The sequence below is a fragment of the Phymastichus coffea genome, unplaced genomic scaffold (assembly GCF_024137745.1).
Source record: "Phymastichus coffea isolate CEN01 unplaced genomic scaffold, Cenicafe_Pcof_1.1 PCOF00059, whole genome shotgun sequence".
Classification (NCBI taxonomy): Eukaryota; Metazoa; Arthropoda; class Insecta; order Hymenoptera; family Eulophidae; genus Phymastichus; species Phymastichus coffea.
In genome coordinates, this window is record NW_026706870.1 from 271,827 (window position 1) to 292,366 (window position 20,540).

General features: G+C 34.5%; 4 protein-coding genes across 13 annotated transcripts in view; 2 read left to right on the plus strand and 2 right to left on the minus strand.

Annotated features, from left to right (window-relative positions):
* The window catches only part of LOC131666597 (E3 ubiquitin-protein ligase RBBP6), a 30,727-nt gene extending 26,852 nt beyond the window's left edge, over positions 1-3,875 (plus strand). For 6 of the 7 annotated variants that reach the window (XM_058939402.1, XM_058939404.1, XM_058939408.1 and 3 more), the window contains 5 exons: positions 562-1,546; positions 1,631-1,969; positions 2,178-2,207; positions 2,841-3,368; positions 3,608-3,875. In XM_058939402.1, the coding sequence (XP_058795385.1) occupies positions 562-1,546; positions 1,631-1,969; positions 2,178-2,207; positions 2,841-3,368; positions 3,608-3,868 (2,143 nt within the window). In that variant the 3' untranslated portion in view covers positions 3,869-3,875. The remainder of the gene's footprint in view (positions 1-561; positions 1,547-1,630; positions 1,970-2,177; positions 2,208-2,840; positions 3,369-3,607) is intronic. The other variant, XM_058939405.1, reaches the window with a different exon arrangement.
* A 262-nt stretch (positions 3,876-4,137) lies between these two features.
* Positions 4,138-5,071, minus strand: LOC131666601 (centrosomal protein 20). The gene is made up of 3 exons (XM_058939417.1): positions 4,905-5,071; positions 4,367-4,576; positions 4,138-4,283 (listed from the first exon to the last, which is right to left on the minus strand). The coding sequence occupies exons 1-3, from the start codon at positions 4,945-4,947 to the stop codon at positions 4,147-4,149; spliced, it is 390 nt and encodes a 129-aa protein (XP_058795400.1). The 5' UTR covers positions 4,948-5,071; the 3' UTR covers positions 4,138-4,146.
* A 46-nt stretch (positions 5,072-5,117) lies between these two features.
* LOC131666598 (ankyrin-1-like) lies at positions 5,118-20,495 on the plus strand. 4 transcript variants are annotated; one of them, XM_058939410.1, is made up of 7 exons: positions 5,118-5,344; positions 13,686-13,800; positions 13,904-16,405; positions 16,681-17,053; positions 18,469-18,757; positions 18,879-18,996; positions 19,087-20,495. In XM_058939410.1, exons 3-7 carry the CDS (start codon positions 13,930-13,932, stop codon positions 19,752-19,754), a joined length of 3,924 nt encoding a protein of 1,307 aa, XP_058795393.1. In that variant the 5' UTR covers positions 5,118-5,344; positions 13,686-13,800; positions 13,904-13,929; the 3' UTR covers positions 19,755-20,495. The 4 variants fall into 4 exon arrangements, with proteins under 4 accessions (XP_058795393.1, XP_058795397.1, XP_058795394.1 ...); XM_058939414.1 differs by having other exon boundaries at positions 13,909-16,405; XM_058939411.1 differs by lacking the exon at positions 5,118-5,344 and adding an exon at positions 5,558-5,578.
* LOC131666600 (uncharacterized) lies at positions 5,687-11,507 on the minus strand. Its single transcript, XM_058939416.1, has 7 exons — positions 11,368-11,507; positions 8,039-8,296; positions 7,826-7,967; positions 7,619-7,755; positions 7,354-7,557; positions 6,997-7,285; positions 5,687-6,928 (listed from the first exon to the last, which is right to left on the minus strand). The coding sequence occupies exons 1-7, from the start codon at positions 11,385-11,387 to the stop codon at positions 6,629-6,631; spliced, it is 1,350 nt and encodes a 449-aa protein (XP_058795399.1). The 5' UTR covers positions 11,388-11,507; the 3' UTR covers positions 5,687-6,628.
* Positions 20,496-20,540: the final 45 nt, after the last annotated feature.

Below are 20,540 nucleotides of genomic sequence, written 5' to 3' on the forward strand. Positions count from 1 at the left end.
AACAAATACATTGTTTCTATTTTAAAAATACTACCACATTAGATTCGGTATATTAGGAATCAACGATAACACTGTAAAATTTTGAAAAATAAGGATTTTTAAAGCTACATTAATTGTTATTGGGAAAAAAGTGATAGTTTCTATATATTGCGTGTTATATTGAATTAGACTTATAAAAATAGAGATCACGCATATCTTATTGTCACATTTAACGTCAAGTTACATTTTTATGGTAGTTAGAATGAAATCCTGATATTGCAACACGTAATAACTTTAAATTGTCTTTAATTAAATATACGATCCAATTTTTCACTGAAGCGTTGCTAATCACCGCTGATACCGCTCCTCGGTAAACGGACGGTACAAAAGTGTAAGTACAGTGGATTATGTAAAAAACGTCAATCATAATCCAAAAATGACTTTAGAAAACAAGATGCTCGCTGTGCAAACAGACACATGCGTTATCGTCTGCTCGTATTGCATCTACATTTCGCGCAATGCGCCGTCCACTCGTCACTATTATCCTTATCCTAACGTACTTGGATACTTTCGGCTGTACAGATACAAGGACGACAAAAGCCGCCGTTTAGATCGCTACGACTCGTACGATCGACGTCGCGGCAAGCAGCATCGCGGCATCAGTAGCAGCTCGCCGAAGAGAGACTACACGCCAGAAAGGAACCGCGGCGCCAAGCAGGCCCGCGAGAGCGAGGACTCGCAACGCAAGAAGGACAAGAAAATCAACAAGGAGAAGAAAAAGAAGAAAGATAGCGAGGAGAAGGAGAAGAAGCGCAAGAAGAAGCGCGAGAAGAAGATGCTGAAGGAGGCCGCCGCCGCGGTGGTCAGCTCATCCACGATGATTGTCAAGATCAAGGAGGAGCCCAAAGACGACGTGGAGGAGACGACCAAGGTCACGCTGGAGGAGAGTCAGCCCGCCGTCGAGGAGAGCAAAGCCGCCGAGGTGGAGGAGAGCAAAGTCGTGGTGATGGCTGCTGCGGCCACTGCAGTCCTCGAGGAAGCGAAGGTCGCGGACGAGGTGAAACCGAAGCGCGAGGAAAACGAGGCAGCCGCGAGCGCGGCGACAACCACCACGGCCGAGGAGGAACAGGAGAAGCCGAGCGAGGCGAGCCTGTACGCAGGCGTGGTCGACGAAACCGAAATCACCACCACCCATTCCGAGAGCAAAGCCGAGGAGCAGCAGCCACAGCCGGCAAGTCCACAGCCCGTCGTCGCGGTGGCGAACTCTGAGTCGCCGAAGAAGGAAGAGTTCATGGCGCCATTGCCTGAGCTTTCCAAGTGGGAGCGCGATGAGAAGCCGAGCGAAGAGGAGGAAGAGGAAAAGTCGGCAACTCCCGAGAGGCCCAGCGGCGATGCCGTCAACAATGGTGGAGGCGAAAGCGAAGATGGCAAGAAGCTCGTCACCACGGAGGTCCTTAAGAGGGCTGAGAATGCCATTTTCCAGAAAGCCATCAACGCCATCAGACCGATTGAGATCAAGAAGATTAGCGAGAGCAGAAAAGCCCTCTATCAGAATCCCGAGCCTAAGGTCAGTTGTTGTTGTTGATTTTTATTTAGTCTTTGTTTTAGAGAATTTCGATGATCGACAATTTACTCTCTGTGTTTGTTACAGGTGCTCGAGCCAGAACCCGAGCGTGAGTCTCGCAAGAGTATGAACGTCATAATAAACGTCGACAAGAATCAGCGAAATGTAGAACTTTCCAGTGAGCCTCTTAAGAAGACGGCCAAGTCCAAATTCAAGAATCTGCAGTTGTCGCCGACGCGCCTGTCGGTGAAAGAACGCCTAGGCGAGAAGATCGAAGATGCAGCGAAAGCCAAGCTCGAAGCTAAGAGTAAAGCTGAGGCTAGAAGAGTATCGCTTACTCTCGACAACGAGCCCATTATACCGAATCCTGAGAGGAAAGTCTTTGTCGAGTCATCGGACAGAAAACGTGAAAGATCACGGCACGAGGTACGTTCTCATTGGTGATTGATGGCCAGTTGCTGTTTTACCTGGATAGTCTAGTTTTGTTTTTGGCACTTGCCCAGTGCAATAAATTTTCGCTGTTACTGAGCTGATTGTCCAGAGAAAAACAAAGTACATGATATAGTATGTAGTATACGTAGATGTTTTGGCGATTAATTCAGAGTATGTGGTTCTTTTTGTTTGTTTTATTTAGCGTGATTGGGCGATGCGTATGACTGTCAGGGTAAGTGGACAATGGCCGTCAGGTAAGATGACTTTTAGTAGATAAATCTGTGCCCCGTTTTTGGCCGACTCGAATGTAATTTCGTTTTACGTTCCATTGCTTTCGAGTTCAAATTGCCAGTTTTCATTTACTTTTGGGCGCGATTATCTATTATTAGTGTTTTGCTTGCGACGCCTTCACTTAAAGTGGATTGATTGATCTATGTATATTATTAGTTCATGATTGGTGGTATATGTATGTGTAGATAAAACTAACTAGTTTAGATAATGTATATTAATCGTATTCACGTAGATAGATAATAATAGAACAATTTGTTTTATTCAAAATTTATATCACATCTGCATGAAAAAATTATTTTGAAACTAATTAAGTGAATTGACAAAAATAATTGTGAGTCGTGATATTCTTTTAATAATACAGTAAAATAATGTATGCCTTTGAATGGATATTTCCGATGATCTCAATTAAGGATCAGTGAAGAAAGTTCTAGTAATTCATTTTACAGAAGTCTGCAATAAACATCGTAAATAAAATTTTATTTTTTTTTTATTTTAATATGTAATTTTTTATCCAATAAGAGTAGTTTTGTGTAGTTAATTAGACTCTAACCAATCTCCAAATATGATCTCTTAGGATCCACCTCCACGAGTGCACGAATCCCGAAAACCCGAGCGTCAAGCGCGTACACCACCATTGAAGCAGCGCAAACTGGCCGAAGCGGTTGAGGAGGTGAAAACACCATTATTGCCAGTTAAAAAGCCAGTGCGTGAAGAGCCGTTGACGAAGAAACGTAAGAAGGAGCGCAGCAAGTCCCACGAGCGTAAGAAACGCAAAGATAAGAAACACAAGAAGGAGCGAGCTTCGAAAAAGAGAAGCAAGGAGAAGGAAAGTGCTAGTAACACGCCGAAAGATGATCCTAAAGAGTCAACCCCGAGTAACGAACCAACGACCAAGCCGCAAAGGAAAAATCCTAAATTGGTGTCCGATAGGAAAAGGAGCGTTATTGACGAGGCGAATTTCGAGCCCGATTATTCGGCCTCGGATAGCGAGAGCGAAGAGGACGATAGATCGACTCTGCTTGCTACCAAGAGAGCAAAGATCGATAGTGATGAAATTATAAATGTTGATGCTGAACCTGTTAAGCCTAAGAAAAAATCTAAGGTAAGAAATGTTTTTTTTAATCCATTTGATAATAATTACATGCTATCATGCAAATGTGTTCGAAAAATGAAATTTATAGGAAAACTGTTTTTCCTATTTGTTTCTACGATAACGTAAGTCATTGCTGCTATTTTTGAGCTTGATTGTAAACAAAAATTCATTCAAATAACTCACTCAACTATTTTATCATCCTGAAAAACAAAATACTACTAATGAACTAATAATTGTTTTAATTACAGCAAACGAGTTCTGAAGATGACTCGTCCAGCTCTGACAGTTCGTCATCGGACTCGGACAGCTCGGTGGAGTCGCACCGAAAGAAGAAAAAGAAACACAAGAGGCGAAAAAAGCGTAAAGCCAAAAAGGACAGCAGTTCGGACTCGGACGCTTATAGTGACTCGTCAGATTCAAGTTCCGAAGAGGAAAAGCATCGTCGCAAAAAAAAGTCTAAGAGTAAGAGTAAAGCTTCTAAGAAGAAGAAGAAGTCTAAGCATAAATGACGACATTAATAAGTGTAAGTGATTCGCGCGCGCGAGATTTGTACAATAATCCGTGTGTCTGTGTGTCTGTGTTAGACAATGTCGACATTCAACAATGTGAATAAATCGTCGTCAAGTGCAAATGTGTCAAACCAGCTCAATGAAAGATAGATAAACACAAAAAACAAAAAAAAAAAGAGCAGTCATTAAAGTCATCAGTGTGCGATTTATTTATATAAAAACTAAGCCACTTGTAACAATAAACACTTGTGATTTTTGAAGGATTGTTTTTTTCTTGCTCATGCTTCTTTTAGTTCTTTAAATGTCTCTACCAGGCTGAACAGTACTGGTAGATCTTTAGTTTTCTCGGTATCTATCGTACCAAGGCTCTTAGTTATGAATATTCGATTCAGAGGTTGTTTCGATAATTCACATTCTGTATTGTAAAAAAACAAAACAGTAAATATTTAATAAATTAACCAACTTAATTTGATATAATTTATGATTTATTTCAATCACCTGTGACTAGTACACTTGATGTGTACTTGTATCCCATCCAATCTAGATACTCTCGTATAAGTTCATTGATGAGCAACACTTCATGTGGAGACTTGGGATGCTTTGGTTTGCTGGATCTATTGGAACCTTCAAGTAATTTCATGACCTTTGTTCTCATTTCAGCTTTAATTTGGCTCAGCTCACCATCGGCTTCCAAAGAACTTCTTACAGCTAAAAAATGTCATTTTTATGTTTATTGTCATTACTTAAGAAAACTAATTCCATTTTTTAACTGAACGCTTAAAGATTATTATGACTATAAAGAAAACCTAGATATAAGAGTTTACTTAAAACCTATAATGAACTATTATAAATTAACATTATTATAATGAAAAGAAACTATAGATATGTCATTATTTTTATAACTTTTAGCTTTAAAATCAAGCAATAAAAAATCAATTGATCTTAATTACAAAGCTCATGCAGTAAAAAAAGTATAATATTTCAAGCAATTCATTGATCAGTCAAGTATTATTATTGATCAATCAAAATGATTTACCATCTATCAACTCTTTTCCCGATGCCATTCTCAATAATATCATCAATTTAATTATCTTGTAAACTCTCGAATCTTTAAAACTATCAAAATAATGTTTTGGAGCGTTAACTAGCAACAGTAATTGACACGGCTGCGCAAGTCGTAAACAAACAGCCTAACCTAACGTGATAATACGCGGGAGCCGGGACGTTATTCTATTATAGTTACCTGATACTCGCCGACTGTTACGGAGCGGAGAGTTATTATGTGTATAAACATCGCTTTCGTTGTTTCTTTTATTTTGCTACTAACAAGAAATCTGTAAGAAATATCACAGTTCGCGATTGTAAAATTTTATTATTAGAATATTGAGTGAAGAATACTTTAGCTTTGTTCGAATTCTTGTTGGAATATCTGCATTACGTGACTTTCGTCAGTTGGAATACGTATTATAATTTCAGGTATGTATATTTCCATTTATATTTAAAAATACTATGTTCTTAATTAGTTTCGAATTTTGGAAAAACTGAATTCCCGTCTTTACAATATTTTATTTTCTAGTATTTCTTCAATTGGCAATAAAATTTATATTTCGAGAAATACTCGCCAATAACATTTAACATAATTAAAACGGAAATTGAAAGATACTATTTTAAGGTTTTTTTTCTGGCTCAGGCGGCAGATATATTATCTTGGTAATCAAACAATGACTTAAAAATTTATAAACGAATTTTTCCAGAACCGAATTAAATTAACAAAATCATATTTTTGTGTTTATTTTTATAAGTTTATTTTTGTTCGTTTATTAACCAACTTTGAGATTAAAAAATAACAATATAAAATAACTATATTTATGCTAATTTTAGTAGCTTTGCAATATTTAATGTATTCATTTTCAGTGACGATTTGTTTTTTCTTCTTATTGACTATAAATTCTTGATTATAAATAATATCATGTTAAATTGCTGATAAATTTTGTTAGAAATATATATCGGGCTTCTACTAGTTAACGTTTAATTTATTTCGGGCATAATTATTTCGTATCATTATTTTTATATTAGCACTATATTTAACAGCTAATTTGTTTAAAATTTCCATTACAGTTTCCAATAAAAAATGCTCCTTGATGAGTAGTAGAAAAGGGAGATTGTTCGACTTGTTACATAAAATTTTAATTAGTTTATTTTGTACGTTTCGTACGCCACATAATTTATTGCCGTAGGTACCGTTCCAAAATCCATGTGTTGCTAACTTCTACATTATAAAAACAAGTAACAGATGTAAATTCCTAGAGCGAGGTAATAGATCTATTCTTTAGGTATAAAAATATCAAATCTTTTAAACGTATGCATTATTTTATAAATTAAATGGAAGCAAAATAAAACATGTGGCCGCTTTAATAATGCCAGTAACGGAAATGGTTCAAGGGAGCGTAGAAAGGGCAATTGAATAATAACAGATGTTAGTGTTAAGGAAAAAATTGTTTGAATAATTATCAGTTTGCAAGACTTTTTCACATCACATTCGCCTAAACTACATATAGAGTAATCTTTATGGCGTGGAACGAGACCGATAGATATCATGGAGTTAATTAATTTCAAATAGTGATATAACGTCGCGCAGAATACGTGTAAACAATACCCTAAGTTACAGAATCCATAGCGTATAAAAAAACATCTTGTCGGATGATGGCACATTTAGGTCCGTAAGTCTTTTAGCATCTCTTGAATCACTAGGCAAGTCTGTCAAGCATTTCTCTTGGGGTATTTGATAACGAATTTGCCATCCTCAAGCACCATATCGTTGTCCTTGAAATGCGGCCAATCGGCTTGCTGATTAATGCGCCAAACGGCCAAACCTTCTCTGTAGAAGTCGGGTAACGTCTCGAATCCTCCGGCATCAGCCAGTCGCTTGTAGTACGCCCATTGTCCTTCCTTCAAGCGATGATCTCTTGGCTCGCCTTCCGGTATTTCGGCGTCTTTCAGTCTTTCCGCTAAGCTCGGCAATTGTACTTTGCCTCGCAGGAAGGCCGCGTAATACTTGGCCTGAAATCATCGCCACGCGCGCTCGATCGATCGATTCGGATAGAAGGAACGCTTTAAAAACTCCATACCTGTATGTGGTAAACGGAGAAAGTGATGACATATCCAGTCGGCAGTCCTAGGAACATCATCGTGGGGTGATAAGCGTTGATCATGTGCTCGTACAGTGGCTCAACGTATTTGTCGGTAAATGTGATGTCCGTGCTCTCGTCCAAGAATGGAAAGTCCAGCATGTAGCCGGTGCAGTAGATAAACGAATCACCAAAGATCGTCGAGCCGTTTTGCAGCTCCAATTGATTTCCCTTCGCTTTTACAACTCCGCTCACCTGGATTACATTCTTTGGCCACTTGCCCTCTATCCTGCGATTTTTCCACACTATGGTATTACACAGCATTCCACGATTGCTTCCATGACTATCTACACTTACTTGTCGTGTCGATGGCTGAGATAAATTTTTTTAGCATACGGACTGAGATCGATGGCAATATCAATGCCAGAGGTGCCAGCGCCTAGCAGAACGACCGTTTTGTTTGCATAATCTTCGGGTCTACGATAACCGTGACTGTGAATTATTTGCCCGCGAAATCCTTCGATACCTGGGATTACTGGGATTTTGGGTTTGAAGTTACCACTAAAAAGCAGTGGATATCGATTAATTCTCGACGATATCACATTTATAATAGATTTCTTACCCATTTCCAATGATTACGACGTCGCACGTTGTAACATAACTGCGGTCAGTATTCAAATCTTTGGCGTGAATGTTCCATCTTGTAGTCTCCCAGTCGTCTTCCTCTACCCGTGTAATCTTTTCTACGAAGGTGTCAAACTGAAACGGAAAGAGCACTTGTTATTTTAACATGCTCGGTATGGCTGCCTTGATTGTATTTGTAACTGACTCGGATGTGCGACCGAAAATTGAAGTGTTCAGTGTAGTTATGCAGATAGTTCAAGACCGTTTCGTGCTTGACGCAACTGCGATTCTCACCACCAAAAGTTTGGTAATCGGGAAAAGCCATAAGTACTCTTGGCGCGTTCGTTCTGCCAATAAGACAATTTTTCATAATTTTTTTTTCTCGAATGAATAACTGTTGAATTTCGCTGATGCGTACCTCAGATTTTTGTAAACGGCACTGCGCGTTGGTAATCCATGCTCATTCAAGTCGCCATTATCTGTATAAATCCACAGACCGCCTATATCCGCATTGAGTTCAAAGCCAATCGGCTCGAAATCATTGGGATACGATGCTAATTCCTTGATCATGGCAAGTCCAGCGCCTCCTGCTCCAATGACACAAACTTTTTGTTTTCGTAGTGTTTTTCCAGACACCACCATTGCGAGTAAAGCATGCAACCAAATAACCGACCACCTGAAATCCAATTTTTGCTTAGCTGTGACAATAATTATGATGTCATTGTTATTGTGTGTTTAGAAATAACTACTTTAGTGAAATGAAAATTGCGAATCATTATATAGTCTAGAAAATTCGACATTTTTGAAAAGTGATTCTTTTATCCATGTATCAAAATAAAGAAAATTATCCAGTTTGAAAGGTTCATCGAAATGGAAATATTAATCTTATTCTTGAAACTAAATTTTTTTCATGTGTTCGGCCTGTGCACAGCTCATAGCAGCCAATTCTGAACCAAATGTCTTTGACAAGCCCCATTTTTTCGTTATTTGATCTACTTTAAACTAATGGTATTGGTATTGTATGTAAGTAACATCAAATAAATTCTAATAATCAACTGTGATTACAAATGATAATTTGTACGTTTTCACAAACTTTTGGTTAAATTGGCCAAATACAATGTTCAAAGAATAAGACAGTTCATTCGTATAGCGCCATTGTTTTAAACAAATACTAACAAAAATATGGAGCTTCGCGAGAAATTGTTTGGTTCATTTTTACAGTTAGAAATCTGTGCGCAAGCAGAAAACAGTTTTTTTAACGACAAATATGAAATAGAGCTAAATAAAAGGTAGTTTGGAATACTACTAAAATATACGATTACTGAAGCCTCAAAAATTAATTTTCAAATGATTTAACCGAGAAATAAAAAATATGTCTGAGGTCTCACCCTTTAATAGATATAAAAGTTCGAATTTTGAAGGAAGTACTGTAGAATTCAAGTCAGAAAAAGATTCAATGTAAATTAGTTTTTTCGTTACAAATACATAATCAATGTAATTCGGTAGTCGAGTAAGTGAATTAGATATACATTTAATCGAATGTTTCTCGTACGATAAGTAAGTGCCAACGAACGCGAAACTTCTTTGTCAAAATATTATCATCAATAATAATAATGGACTTCTATAATTAGGGGAATTGGCGCGATACATCATCGTCGTTTAATTAAGTACGCAAACACTTCTGTATGTTTGGATTCGCGAACCTTACATTCATTTTCTTGTTACGTATAAATATTTTCGTATCGTCGACTTTCTGTTCAATTTAAATTTCCATTATTATATTAAACGCTCAACTGTCATTACTATCGCTATAGTCGATTGGTCATTACTGATGTGTTTGAATGAATATCCATACAATTTAAACTTATCGATCGTTCAAAAAAATCTTTGATTCAATTAACATCTTTATCATTTATAATCACGCCCTATTGTTTTCGTCGATTTACTCGCGTGCCCTCGATAATCCACGTTTAACCTTTTAATTCTTCTATATAATATGTATTTCCTTAATAATGCAATATTTCACAAGCGAGTCATTTACGCGATATGAAATCAATAAAAAATCAGCTGTCCATTTTCCTTGTCGAATAGCTACATTGTTTTTTTCTCTATTTGTTTACATGTCGTTTTCTTTGTTATAGAATTAGGGTTGGGTTTATCATTAGCTTTCGTGAGTTTGTCACGATTTCAGATCAGGACTGGGCGAATCTAGACGAGATTCTCAACAAGCTTGCTGCAGTCGACTTCGGACCTCACAATTTTCGCTCCCGGGAGCGAAATTTGCCCAGCCCTGTTTCAGATGGCGGCGTGAACACAATTTGCGCATTTATTTACGAATCACATAGAATATTTTTGTAGCTCATTTGTTTTTTAAACTTTTGCAATGCATTTATATATCCAGTAACTTATGCAATTTAAAATATGGAATTATTAGATTCGTAAACATGTCGTTATTTATATAAGAAAAGAGAGAGAACGATATACATCACATTTTAATTATAATCATTATTATAGTTCGAAATAAATTAATTTGTAAACATACGATTTGCTAATGAATTTTTTTAATTATTTTTTGAGGAAAATGTAAACAAATATTGGTATTGCTTTTTTTGAACGACCAATAAGTAATATAATATTGTAGATAAAAGTTCATCAATATTTGTTTATAATTTTATTTATTGTGATCGAAAGTTTTCGAGCCAACACGTATTTAACATTAGATATCGCAATGAGTATCCTGGCTCCCCCGCTACTTTCTCAGATTTCTTTTTGCAATAATTGTATGTCTCACGATGAATGAACAATAATGCTGGTAAACCGTGTAGTCATTCTTCACTAAGGAAATATTTTTTTTTTCATTGGGAATCACCGGCGGGATTACGTATCCTCGGTGAAATACTTCATTGTAAAATGCTGACGTGCGATTAATGCAATAATAAAGCGTTTTGCGATTTGATCAACTGATCAAATCGTCAACTGTTGTCATTCAAATTTTTTAAGAAAATTTCTTAAATCAGCTTTCTCTTTGAATATTTAGAGTACTGATTATTAGTTTTTTTTGTATAAAATAATAAGATATTTGGTAGACTTCCATTGTATTGGACTGAATTTTTGCTTCTTATATACTTGAAAATTAAGGCATTACATGTTGAATATACAATAAAATATCTATTGCATACTTAATCGTTAATGTCTCAAATTAAAAAATAAACAAACAAAACTTTCTTATCTTAATTGGAAATATTTCTTTGAAACTAGCAAATAATCTTCTTTTAAAAATGAATTTCTTAATTAAATATAGTCCTGAAAACTAAGAAGCTATTGTTCTTATTTTGCCAAAATTGGAATGACAATGAATGAATCTTTTTAAAATAAAAAGAACATTTTTCACTAAAAATAAAGAAATATATTTCTTACTTGAGAACATTTATGAGTTTCTCGATTTTAGTAATGGATAGTTATATGTTAAATTGCATTTGATATTAATAAAAATATTTTGTTAGTTGTCATTATAAATTTTATTATCGCAGATTATTCAGGAAATCTAATTTTGAATTTTTTTAGTACATCTATTACTTTGATAATTTCTTATTTTAATATTTAATAGTAAAAAAATTTTTCTTCGTTTTCATGAAAATTTTGAATTTCGGGCTCGAGTAAATCGGACGTACTCAGAAAGGGGATAAGAATAAAATGAAAACACGTAAATATTGGAATTACATTTTTTTATAAAATGATATAACTTACATTCTTTTAGTGGTCGACATTTTTAGCAGTCCGAATACTTGTCCAATAGGAATAATTGATGATTAGTATGAGACTAGGATGCGTTAAATACTTCCTCGTTTAAGCTAGAATGTCTCGAATAATAATGTTACAAGTACTCGTGAAATCCTCTTTAATCTACTTTGATAACGTACACGATAAAATCTTTATAATCTCTGATTTATAATTGACGTATTGCCCATTACACTTATCAAGATTCGAATCACTTGTTTTATTGATTTATTATGTATAAATGAAATCTAACGAGGAAAAAAATGCTATACTTATCTTCTTTGCGCAAACTGGATTATTATGCACGAATGTAAGTTAATTAGTACATTATGTACCGAGGGAGCACAGTGAGCAATGAACCTCGCTTCGTTCGGTTGGAATTATGGGTGGTTTATCTACTGTACTCCCGTGGGGTATACTCTCGTGCAGTGTGAAGAAAAAAAGGCAAATAAATGAAATAGTTAGATTTACGTACTGTTGGCGCTCAATTCTGTGCAGAATTTTAATGATTTTAGCCAGCTGTTCGTTAAAAAGAGAATTCTATCGCTTTCAAGATCTATATAAAATTTATTAGTAAAAAACTAAAAAAAATCTTTAACAGTTACTTTGTCTCATTTATAATTTGACTTTCAAACATATAATCTTTTTGCTACCTTGGAGAATTAAGCTTACGTATTATTGACGAATAATGTTGAAATTGATGCTTCACTGCTCTAAGAAAAGAAAAGAGAAAAAATTACCGATTGCTTAGAAATAGCGAGACAATTCAATTAAAAAAAAATAATTAGATGGAAGTTTATAATCTTATCAGTAAAGTATATTACATGTTATTTGTCGTATTTTTAAATGAAAACCATACTTTAGTTAATCCATGAAATATCTGATATTTAAAAGAACACTCGAAACTACAATTTTTCTGTATTTAATAGCGAAGCAAACACTTTCATCCAAAAATTTTTTTCATCAAATTATTTTTGCTTTGTGTACTGACACTTTTTTCGTCATTTTTTAGGTATTTTCTTGAGCGGTAGTAGTACATATTTCAGTAGTTTCATTAATCTATTGATTATCTTAATCATTCGCAAATTTCATTGCAAGTTCATGATTTATTCTCGCGATTTCTACTTTCATGAAATTTCATAAATTTGTCGGTATTTGAACAGCTGCGCAGAGATATAATTGCCTTGCAAGTAAACTCGATCGTTTGAATCCACTCAAAAGGTATTCTCATGATTATAACTTATAAGTTTTTGAAACTAGAATAATACGTGTGAGATATCTACTTTTAATGAATTAATTATGAAACGACTCCAATTATATTGGTAGTTTTAAATCAACATCAATGCTGTTAAAATATTGCCCCTATTTTATAAACTTTTCTTAAAATTGTATTGTAAACGTAGATTAATTGATTACTCTCAAAAGTTAACGAATCAAACGTTACAGTTTCACTGACCTAGCGACTTTACCAAATTCAATAAATGAACAACTGGTTTATTGATATCGTTTTATTTAATGCACTGTCATTTCATTGGTTGTAAGATATAGATATATTTATATTTCTTGGAACAATTGAAATCAGGCATTTAATCGAATAATAACTGTAATAATAATTTGATATTACCGTGATTTTGAATTAATGTTTGGGCAGTGGTGGATAGTAACGATTAACGGCGTTACAAGTAATACCGCTAGTTGCCCCTTCCCAACTTTATCGAATTATTTGTATCAATTTTACGGTGGAATAATGTAATAAAGTTATATTTTCAATAACGTTACTTTATAAACAATTAGCTTCTCTATTTTTCATACATTTAGTTAGTTTTTTCTCGGAAAAAGACGAATTATAACAATAAACAGTACCTTTTGTATATACCGAGATCGTCAAAGGGTTTTTGGGTGACCGAGGGGTACAAGTACAGCACGGGTTGAGTCAAGCTAGCACGAGCTAACGACGAGTGCGTTCTGTGAAATGAGGACGAGTACTGCAATTGTGATCCTGATAAAAAGCCGGAAAGCTGGCGCTTAAAGTCCGATAACGCGGATAAAATCTCGAAAATTCTACATGGGTTTGATGGATGCATTCTTTTACTACTTAACCTCGTTGGAATAACACAGTACTGGTGCATTATCGTTGTAACAATATTTTTTATAAGTAATTCTAGTAATGGCGTTTCTTTCGGAAACAAGCGTAACGGCTTGACTTATAACGGCGACATACAGTGATGACGTAACTCCAGAGTTACTACAACTGATTTCAAAAACTAATTATAATATCACTCTTTCAGATTTAGAAGAAGCCAATTTCTGAATATTTGTACAATTGCGTTATTATAGACGTTCACATTCACTCTACAACTGAACTTTAATTTTCGGACTCCCTATCAAACTGTGTAGTTAACTGTGAGTACATCAAACCAACATACATGTGTCTGTATATATAAATATAATGTATGTATTTTTCACTTTTATATATTAATGTTACACATCATTGCATCTTCATCAGAATAGATAATTATTCGAACAAAAAAAATGTTTGAACTGGAAAAAAGAATAATAGATGACAAAAACTACATTGGTATAGCTCAGTTATATACTCTCATGAAACGAAGCACGGGTCACGATCGACTAAATAAAAAGAAACTTTTACATAGTTTATACATGATGATCGATGATATGTTAGACCAACGCGTAGACCTTAATTATCGAATTCGAGCAAGCTATTTTTTAAAAACCAAAATGCCTCATATGATTGGTTCTACTATACTTCACTTGGTTCCGAAGGAATGCCACGTCAAGACGTTCAATTATTTGATTAAACGAGGCGCAGATTTCACGGTGCCAAACAGCAGACAATTTACTGCCCTTCATGAGATGATGTATAAAAGCAACTACAAAAAGTGCTTTGATAACGGAACTTTGGATAACGGCTTGAAACCAGATCCATTCGTTACGTCCGCATTGTTGGCTCATATTGAATACAACAATTCATCGAATCCGTGTGACAATAATGGTGTGTCTCACTTTAGTATAGCTTGCATGACAAATAACGTCAAAGCTGTCGAATTTTTTTTGGACCACGGGATATCAGTTAATGAAGTTCACAAAGCAGATTGGAGTAATACAACTGGTTACACGCCTCTACATTTTGCCGTGAAATACTGTGCGGACGAAGTTGCTGAAATACTGTTGAATCGTGGCGCTGACTTGACGGTAAAGGACTCGAACGGAATGACAGCTTTACAACTACTCGTCGAAGAAAAAATGAAAGTTTGGTACAAGCGAACGAGAATGTTGTCGATGCGTCTTTCCAACATCAAGCGCATAACTTACAAGACTGCGAGGTCGCTTATTGAGAAGTATGAAAGAATGATGAAACTGATGCTGGACAATTATAAGGATGACAACGAGGCTGACGTTGATTTTACGAGGTTCTGCGCTGCTTGCACGATGCAAGACACGTCGACGCTCAAGCGTTATTTGAACAATAAAGCCGTGAGCTTCAAGCAAACGACTAGCTGCAATTCTCTTGTATGTCCTGGTTACACGGCGCTACACTTTGCCGCCCATTGTAACGTCAAGGCAGTCAAGCTTCTAATAAAAAATGGAGCAAGCATGGAAGTGAAAGACGCAAAAGGTGTGACACCTCTAGATATCTGTTTGCGCACATTCAAAGTAGAAGACATCCACAATATTATGCTACTTCGAGAAGATTGGTCAAATATCACATTCCTGAATGAAACGGTCAAATTATCAGATTTCATCTATGCCATGCGAGCACCAAAGTTATTTGAGGATTTTCTCAGGAATAAGCTGACGAGCATGAACACTTTTGTTAGTTTGGATTCGCCTATTTACTCCGGCTACACTCCTCTGCATTTGGCAATTGCTTGCACTGAGACTTGTCCGAGTAACTGGCCAAATCGCGTAAATCGCTTACCCAGATACTTAAAGAGAATCAAAGTGTGTTTGATACTTGATTCGGACGTCACCACTGTGAATGCCGATGGATTGACATCGGTTCATCAAGCATTCAGGTTATGTGAGTACGACGTGGTTTCTCATCTGCTGCATTATCAAAAATCGATGGTTAATCCAGTCGATAGTAACGGGTTTTCACACTTTCATGCTGCCTGCGTGGTCAACTGCAAGACTCTAATAAAAAAACTAATCAAAGTTGGCGTTAACACCAATACACCTATCACATCAGGATTCAAATGGTACAAACAAACTAGCGTTTGCGAGTCTTTCGTTGCTAGTCGTTCGACGCCGTCACACCTCCTTGCAGATACTGGCGATGTTGAAATGATGTTTTCAATGGCAAACCGTAATAAGGATATGTTTGTCAAAGACGCCGACGGCTTGACTGTAGTCGAGCGAGCAGTTAAGGCACCTTTCAAGTTTAAAACCTGCGTATATTGCACGAAAAATACATCGTTACGTGAATCTGATTCTCATAACGATTTTTTCAAATTAACAGACAGTAATAATTTTCTTGAGAGCTTCGGTGATTATAATCTTACGTTTCTAATAAGGGACATCATCTACGAAGTTACAAACAGTAATATCCCGCGTAATTTTGATGCACTTTACGAATTACTACATCATATTCCGAATGTATATTTCAATTTGGATATGATCGTAAAAATCAACACATCAAATAATAGCAGAATAATCGTTGATGAACAAATACTGGAACGCGTCTTCAAGAAGATGGGTATAACGATGTTACATTTAGTGTGTTACAAGCAAAGTTACAAGCAAATCAAGGAGCAATTGGATAATGGCACGAGCGCGAATGCTCGTATCAACGACAACTCGCCATTCTATCCCGGCTTTACGCCACTTCATTTTGTAATTTTAGATTGGCAAAAGGAAACTTTTAATTATCAGCTTATCCGGAAAAATATTAATTTATTGCTGCAGTACGGGGCTGACGTTACAATCGCTAATCATGATGGGAACACTCCGCTTCATGAGCTTGTTGAAAAGATCCCGCATAATAAAGGTATACAATCAATGTTCACAATATTTGCAGATTTTCAATCTATTTATCTATTTCGACAATAGTGAATTGAGATTATTTCCGAGAAAAAAAATTTAGTTTCGTGAAAAATCAAAACAAGATTAGATTCATCTGTTATTAATTTTATACATTAATTGTCATTGTTTCACTAAATAATTAACAAGATTAAACAGTATAACAGTCATATAAATATTTTAATAATCATTCATTTTTTATTTTGATTCTGCGATCGTTTCAATTTTCAAATCATCTTTCAGTTTTCAACGTAAACTGTTATGAGCCGTTGATCGTGCTACTGAAAGGTCAGAAAGATTTCAGCATCAACCCAGAAAATTCAAATGGGATCTCACACTTTCACATAGCTTGCATCGTAAATGAAAGGAACATGGTGAAAAGGTTTATCAACAACTGGATCAAAGTGAATCAAAGCACTGATCATTTTTCAAAAAAATTCGGAGGTTACACGTCCCTTCATTTTGCTATGATTTTTCCGTCCGAAGATATTTACAGTCTACTTCTGAGGCATGGAGCTAATGTAAATGTCAAAGACAGTTCGCGTAATACTCCACTTCATGTGGCTGCCAAATCTAAGAAATGCGGAAGAGGTGAAGTTTTCAACTGTATTTTAGGGTAAGGAAAAATTATGAGTCATGGAATTTTTCAATACTAGTGTGGAAGCTAAGTCCGATGACGTATGCAATTAGTTTGCTAAAGCTAAAAACATCTTATTCTTATGTATTTTGACCCACTGAATCCGAATCCGCAACTATAGATTTTTCGAAAAAAAGGTGAAAAATTGTTTAAAATGCAATTTTTTATAATGATTAGTTTAGCTCGGCCTTTTGTTTTAGAAAATATCGCCCATTTTAAGACGAAAAGGCTCTTAGTAGTTTACTCGTAAAATGTGTATTTTAAAAGTTAAGAATTTTTATAAGTCATAAATTTGACGTTTTTTACTGACTGGCTATTAATAACTTTTACTGTACAAATTTATATAAATTCAGATTTATCTAGACCTCCGAAAAATGTACTTTTTTGCAATCATATATGAGGCTTTTTCGATTCTTCATATGCAGTGTATATACTTGGAAGGGACCTTCCTTCTTAAAGTTTTTATACTATGATTTCATTTTTCAAGTGTGTACAATGGTTCAAAATAATAATTATTATTGTGCTAGTTTAACAATTATTACATTCATTAAAATATAATTATTGTATTCATTAATTGAGTTAGTTTTTTATTATAATTATAAAAATATAACTTAAACGTGTTTCTACGTCAAAAATAAAGTTAAATCCTGTTTTTCCTGTAAATGTGCCAATGAAAAAAAATGTAGAAATAAATTAAATGAATTTATCTGAAAATATCATTTGTGCAAACAAATATTGTTCTCGTATTATTTATATAAGTTAGTAACCAAATCGATAGATTAATTTAGTAACTAAAGATAATGTAAAAAGACTAGATAGAAGGAAGGCTCTCCCAGGTGTATATACTGCATATGAAGAATTGAAAAAGCTTCATATATGATTGCAAAAAAGTACATTTTCCAGAGGTTTAGACAAAAATATGAAATTATATAAATTTGTAGAGTAACTTTCAAAGAATAAGAATTTTTTTTTAATTTAAAAAAATATTGATTTGGTCAAAAATTATTAGCAGCTAAAGTCAGTAGAAAACGTAAAATGTACGACTTTTAAAAATTTATAACTTTTTGAATATGCATTTTACGAAAAAACTACTACAGACCTTTTCGTCTTAAAATGGGCCATATTTAAAAATATTTTTAATACTTTATTTAAACAATACCTTTTACAACAATTTTCTACCACTTTTTCGAAAAATCTAGTTGCTGATTGAGATTCAGCGGATCAAGATACATAAGAATAAAATGTTTCCAGCTTTGACAAGCTAATTTCATGAGATCAGACCTAGCTCCCGAACTATATGTTTTCCTGTTTTTATCCGAATCATACAAATTCATTTTTCATTATTTTCGTTAAACTTTTTTTAGCACTAATTAACTGGATCTATTTAATTGCAGATTTGGAGCTGATGTCAATGCCAAGAACAATATGCAAGAGACACCACTGGAGATACTAGTTATTAACACGAAGGCTACTCCACAAGCCGTTATATATTTCAAACAACATCGTGCTCGTGTAAACATAGTCAATCCAATCAGCCACGAGGCCCTTTTATCTCATGCCATAGAGTGCTTAAGTCGAAATGAATCTATTTTCGACGAACTTACCGCATTTCCAGATATAATGAATGTGGATGAAAATGGCTCTACTGCTATGCACAATATCGTTAGGGATACGTATTATGAGGTATTTTTTTCTTACTATTTTTGTTACTGTCTAATTATACTTTTAATGTGACACTTTTGTCAAGCAGTGCTGTCAATTAATATAAGTACACTGCTATAAAAAATGCATTATTATTTTTAAGGATCCAAATTTTGGAAGCTTATTTTGGAATATCGAAGAGAAATATATTTCCCTGCACGCCCGAGCGATCGAGATTCTAACAAGTTTAAATTTCGATGTCGATAGTCAGGATAATAAAGGTACTCATATGTTGATTAGATTTATTAGTTAAAGGTGTTTAACGAGTTAAATATCATTATTTTGCTTCCATAATCAAAATAAATTTTCAGGCATGGCACCTCTCCATGTCGCAGTCGAAAACTACAATTTCGACGGGATGATTGGTCTTTTACTGAACGGAGCCGATGTCAATGTATGCGATACGAATGGAAATACTCCGCTCACATACATCTGTCAAGCTTACAATCGAATTCCTAATGCTACAGATCACATATTATTGTTAAATAATATTTTTACTTTCCTCATAATACACGTACACATATTGTTATTCATGAAAATTGATGTGAACAAAGCCAATCGGGACACGTACGCTAAGGCTATGCAGAAATTCAAATTGAATGAACTGGACATTACTAACCAACCGAAAAAAATAAAAAATTTTCTCACTTACTCGTCATCAATTAACCTTAATTACTTTCTGTCGGAAACCGGTGTCATTGCTTCTTATCCTTACGTTACGAAACATCAACGTCAAATAATTGATGAATTCTTTAAGGACAGTGTGGAGATCTTGTCCAAAGAATGTCCTTATATGACATGTTTACTTAAACTTCAGTATCGTAAAGCTCTTCATAGAGCAGAGTTGGTGTCGAAAGCCACAAATGCATTGAATACTTTATTGGGATTTCAGTTACCGGTACTTTGCTCCGATCCACTTATGCGGTTTTTAACAAATCAAGACTTGAAAAACATCGACGCCACGGTACATGTGACATAAGTGTTGTGATTAGATAATTTTATTATATTTTGTTCAACTAGGATCATTCAGTAATTGTATTTTTTATACGAACTGTTTATTTATATTTTTTTATATCAAATATATTATAAAATTATTTTACATATTGCGACACAGCTTCCACTGCTAACAATATACATTTAATATGATTGCGAGTGTCACTCGGTTTAATAATATGTTAGTATTAAAATTATTTTTACAATCATATTATACACTTGTTTTAATATTGAAATAAGTTCGATTGTATTGTATCAAAGAGCTTGTTAAAATATTATGAGAATGTTTATATTACACGTACATAAACAATTACATTGATCATCATGAAAATAACTTGATTATTAATAATTTATTTTTTAATTACATCAGTTTAAATAATAGTTTCTTCATTTGAAATTCGAAAAACGAAATCTTTCTACTTAATGCTTTATTTCATTCCTTATAAATACTGTATTCGGTCAGATTTCTAGACACATCTTTATCTAAAGTCATATAGATATTGCAATCAATAATTATTCAGTTATTTAATATGCGATATTAAACAGATTAAATAGATATATTATTAGTTAGATATACGACAATGATTTCTTTTAGTTCAATTGAAAATATGATTTAACTGGTATTATCTAACTTCTTTGATTTCAAGTAAAATAATTTCAAATATGGAATGAAAGTAAATAAGGCAAATTTAAATAGTAAACGCAGAATTAATAATGATCTTTCAAATTCAGTTTTGATATTTTTTTGACAATGTTCAAATAATAATAAAAA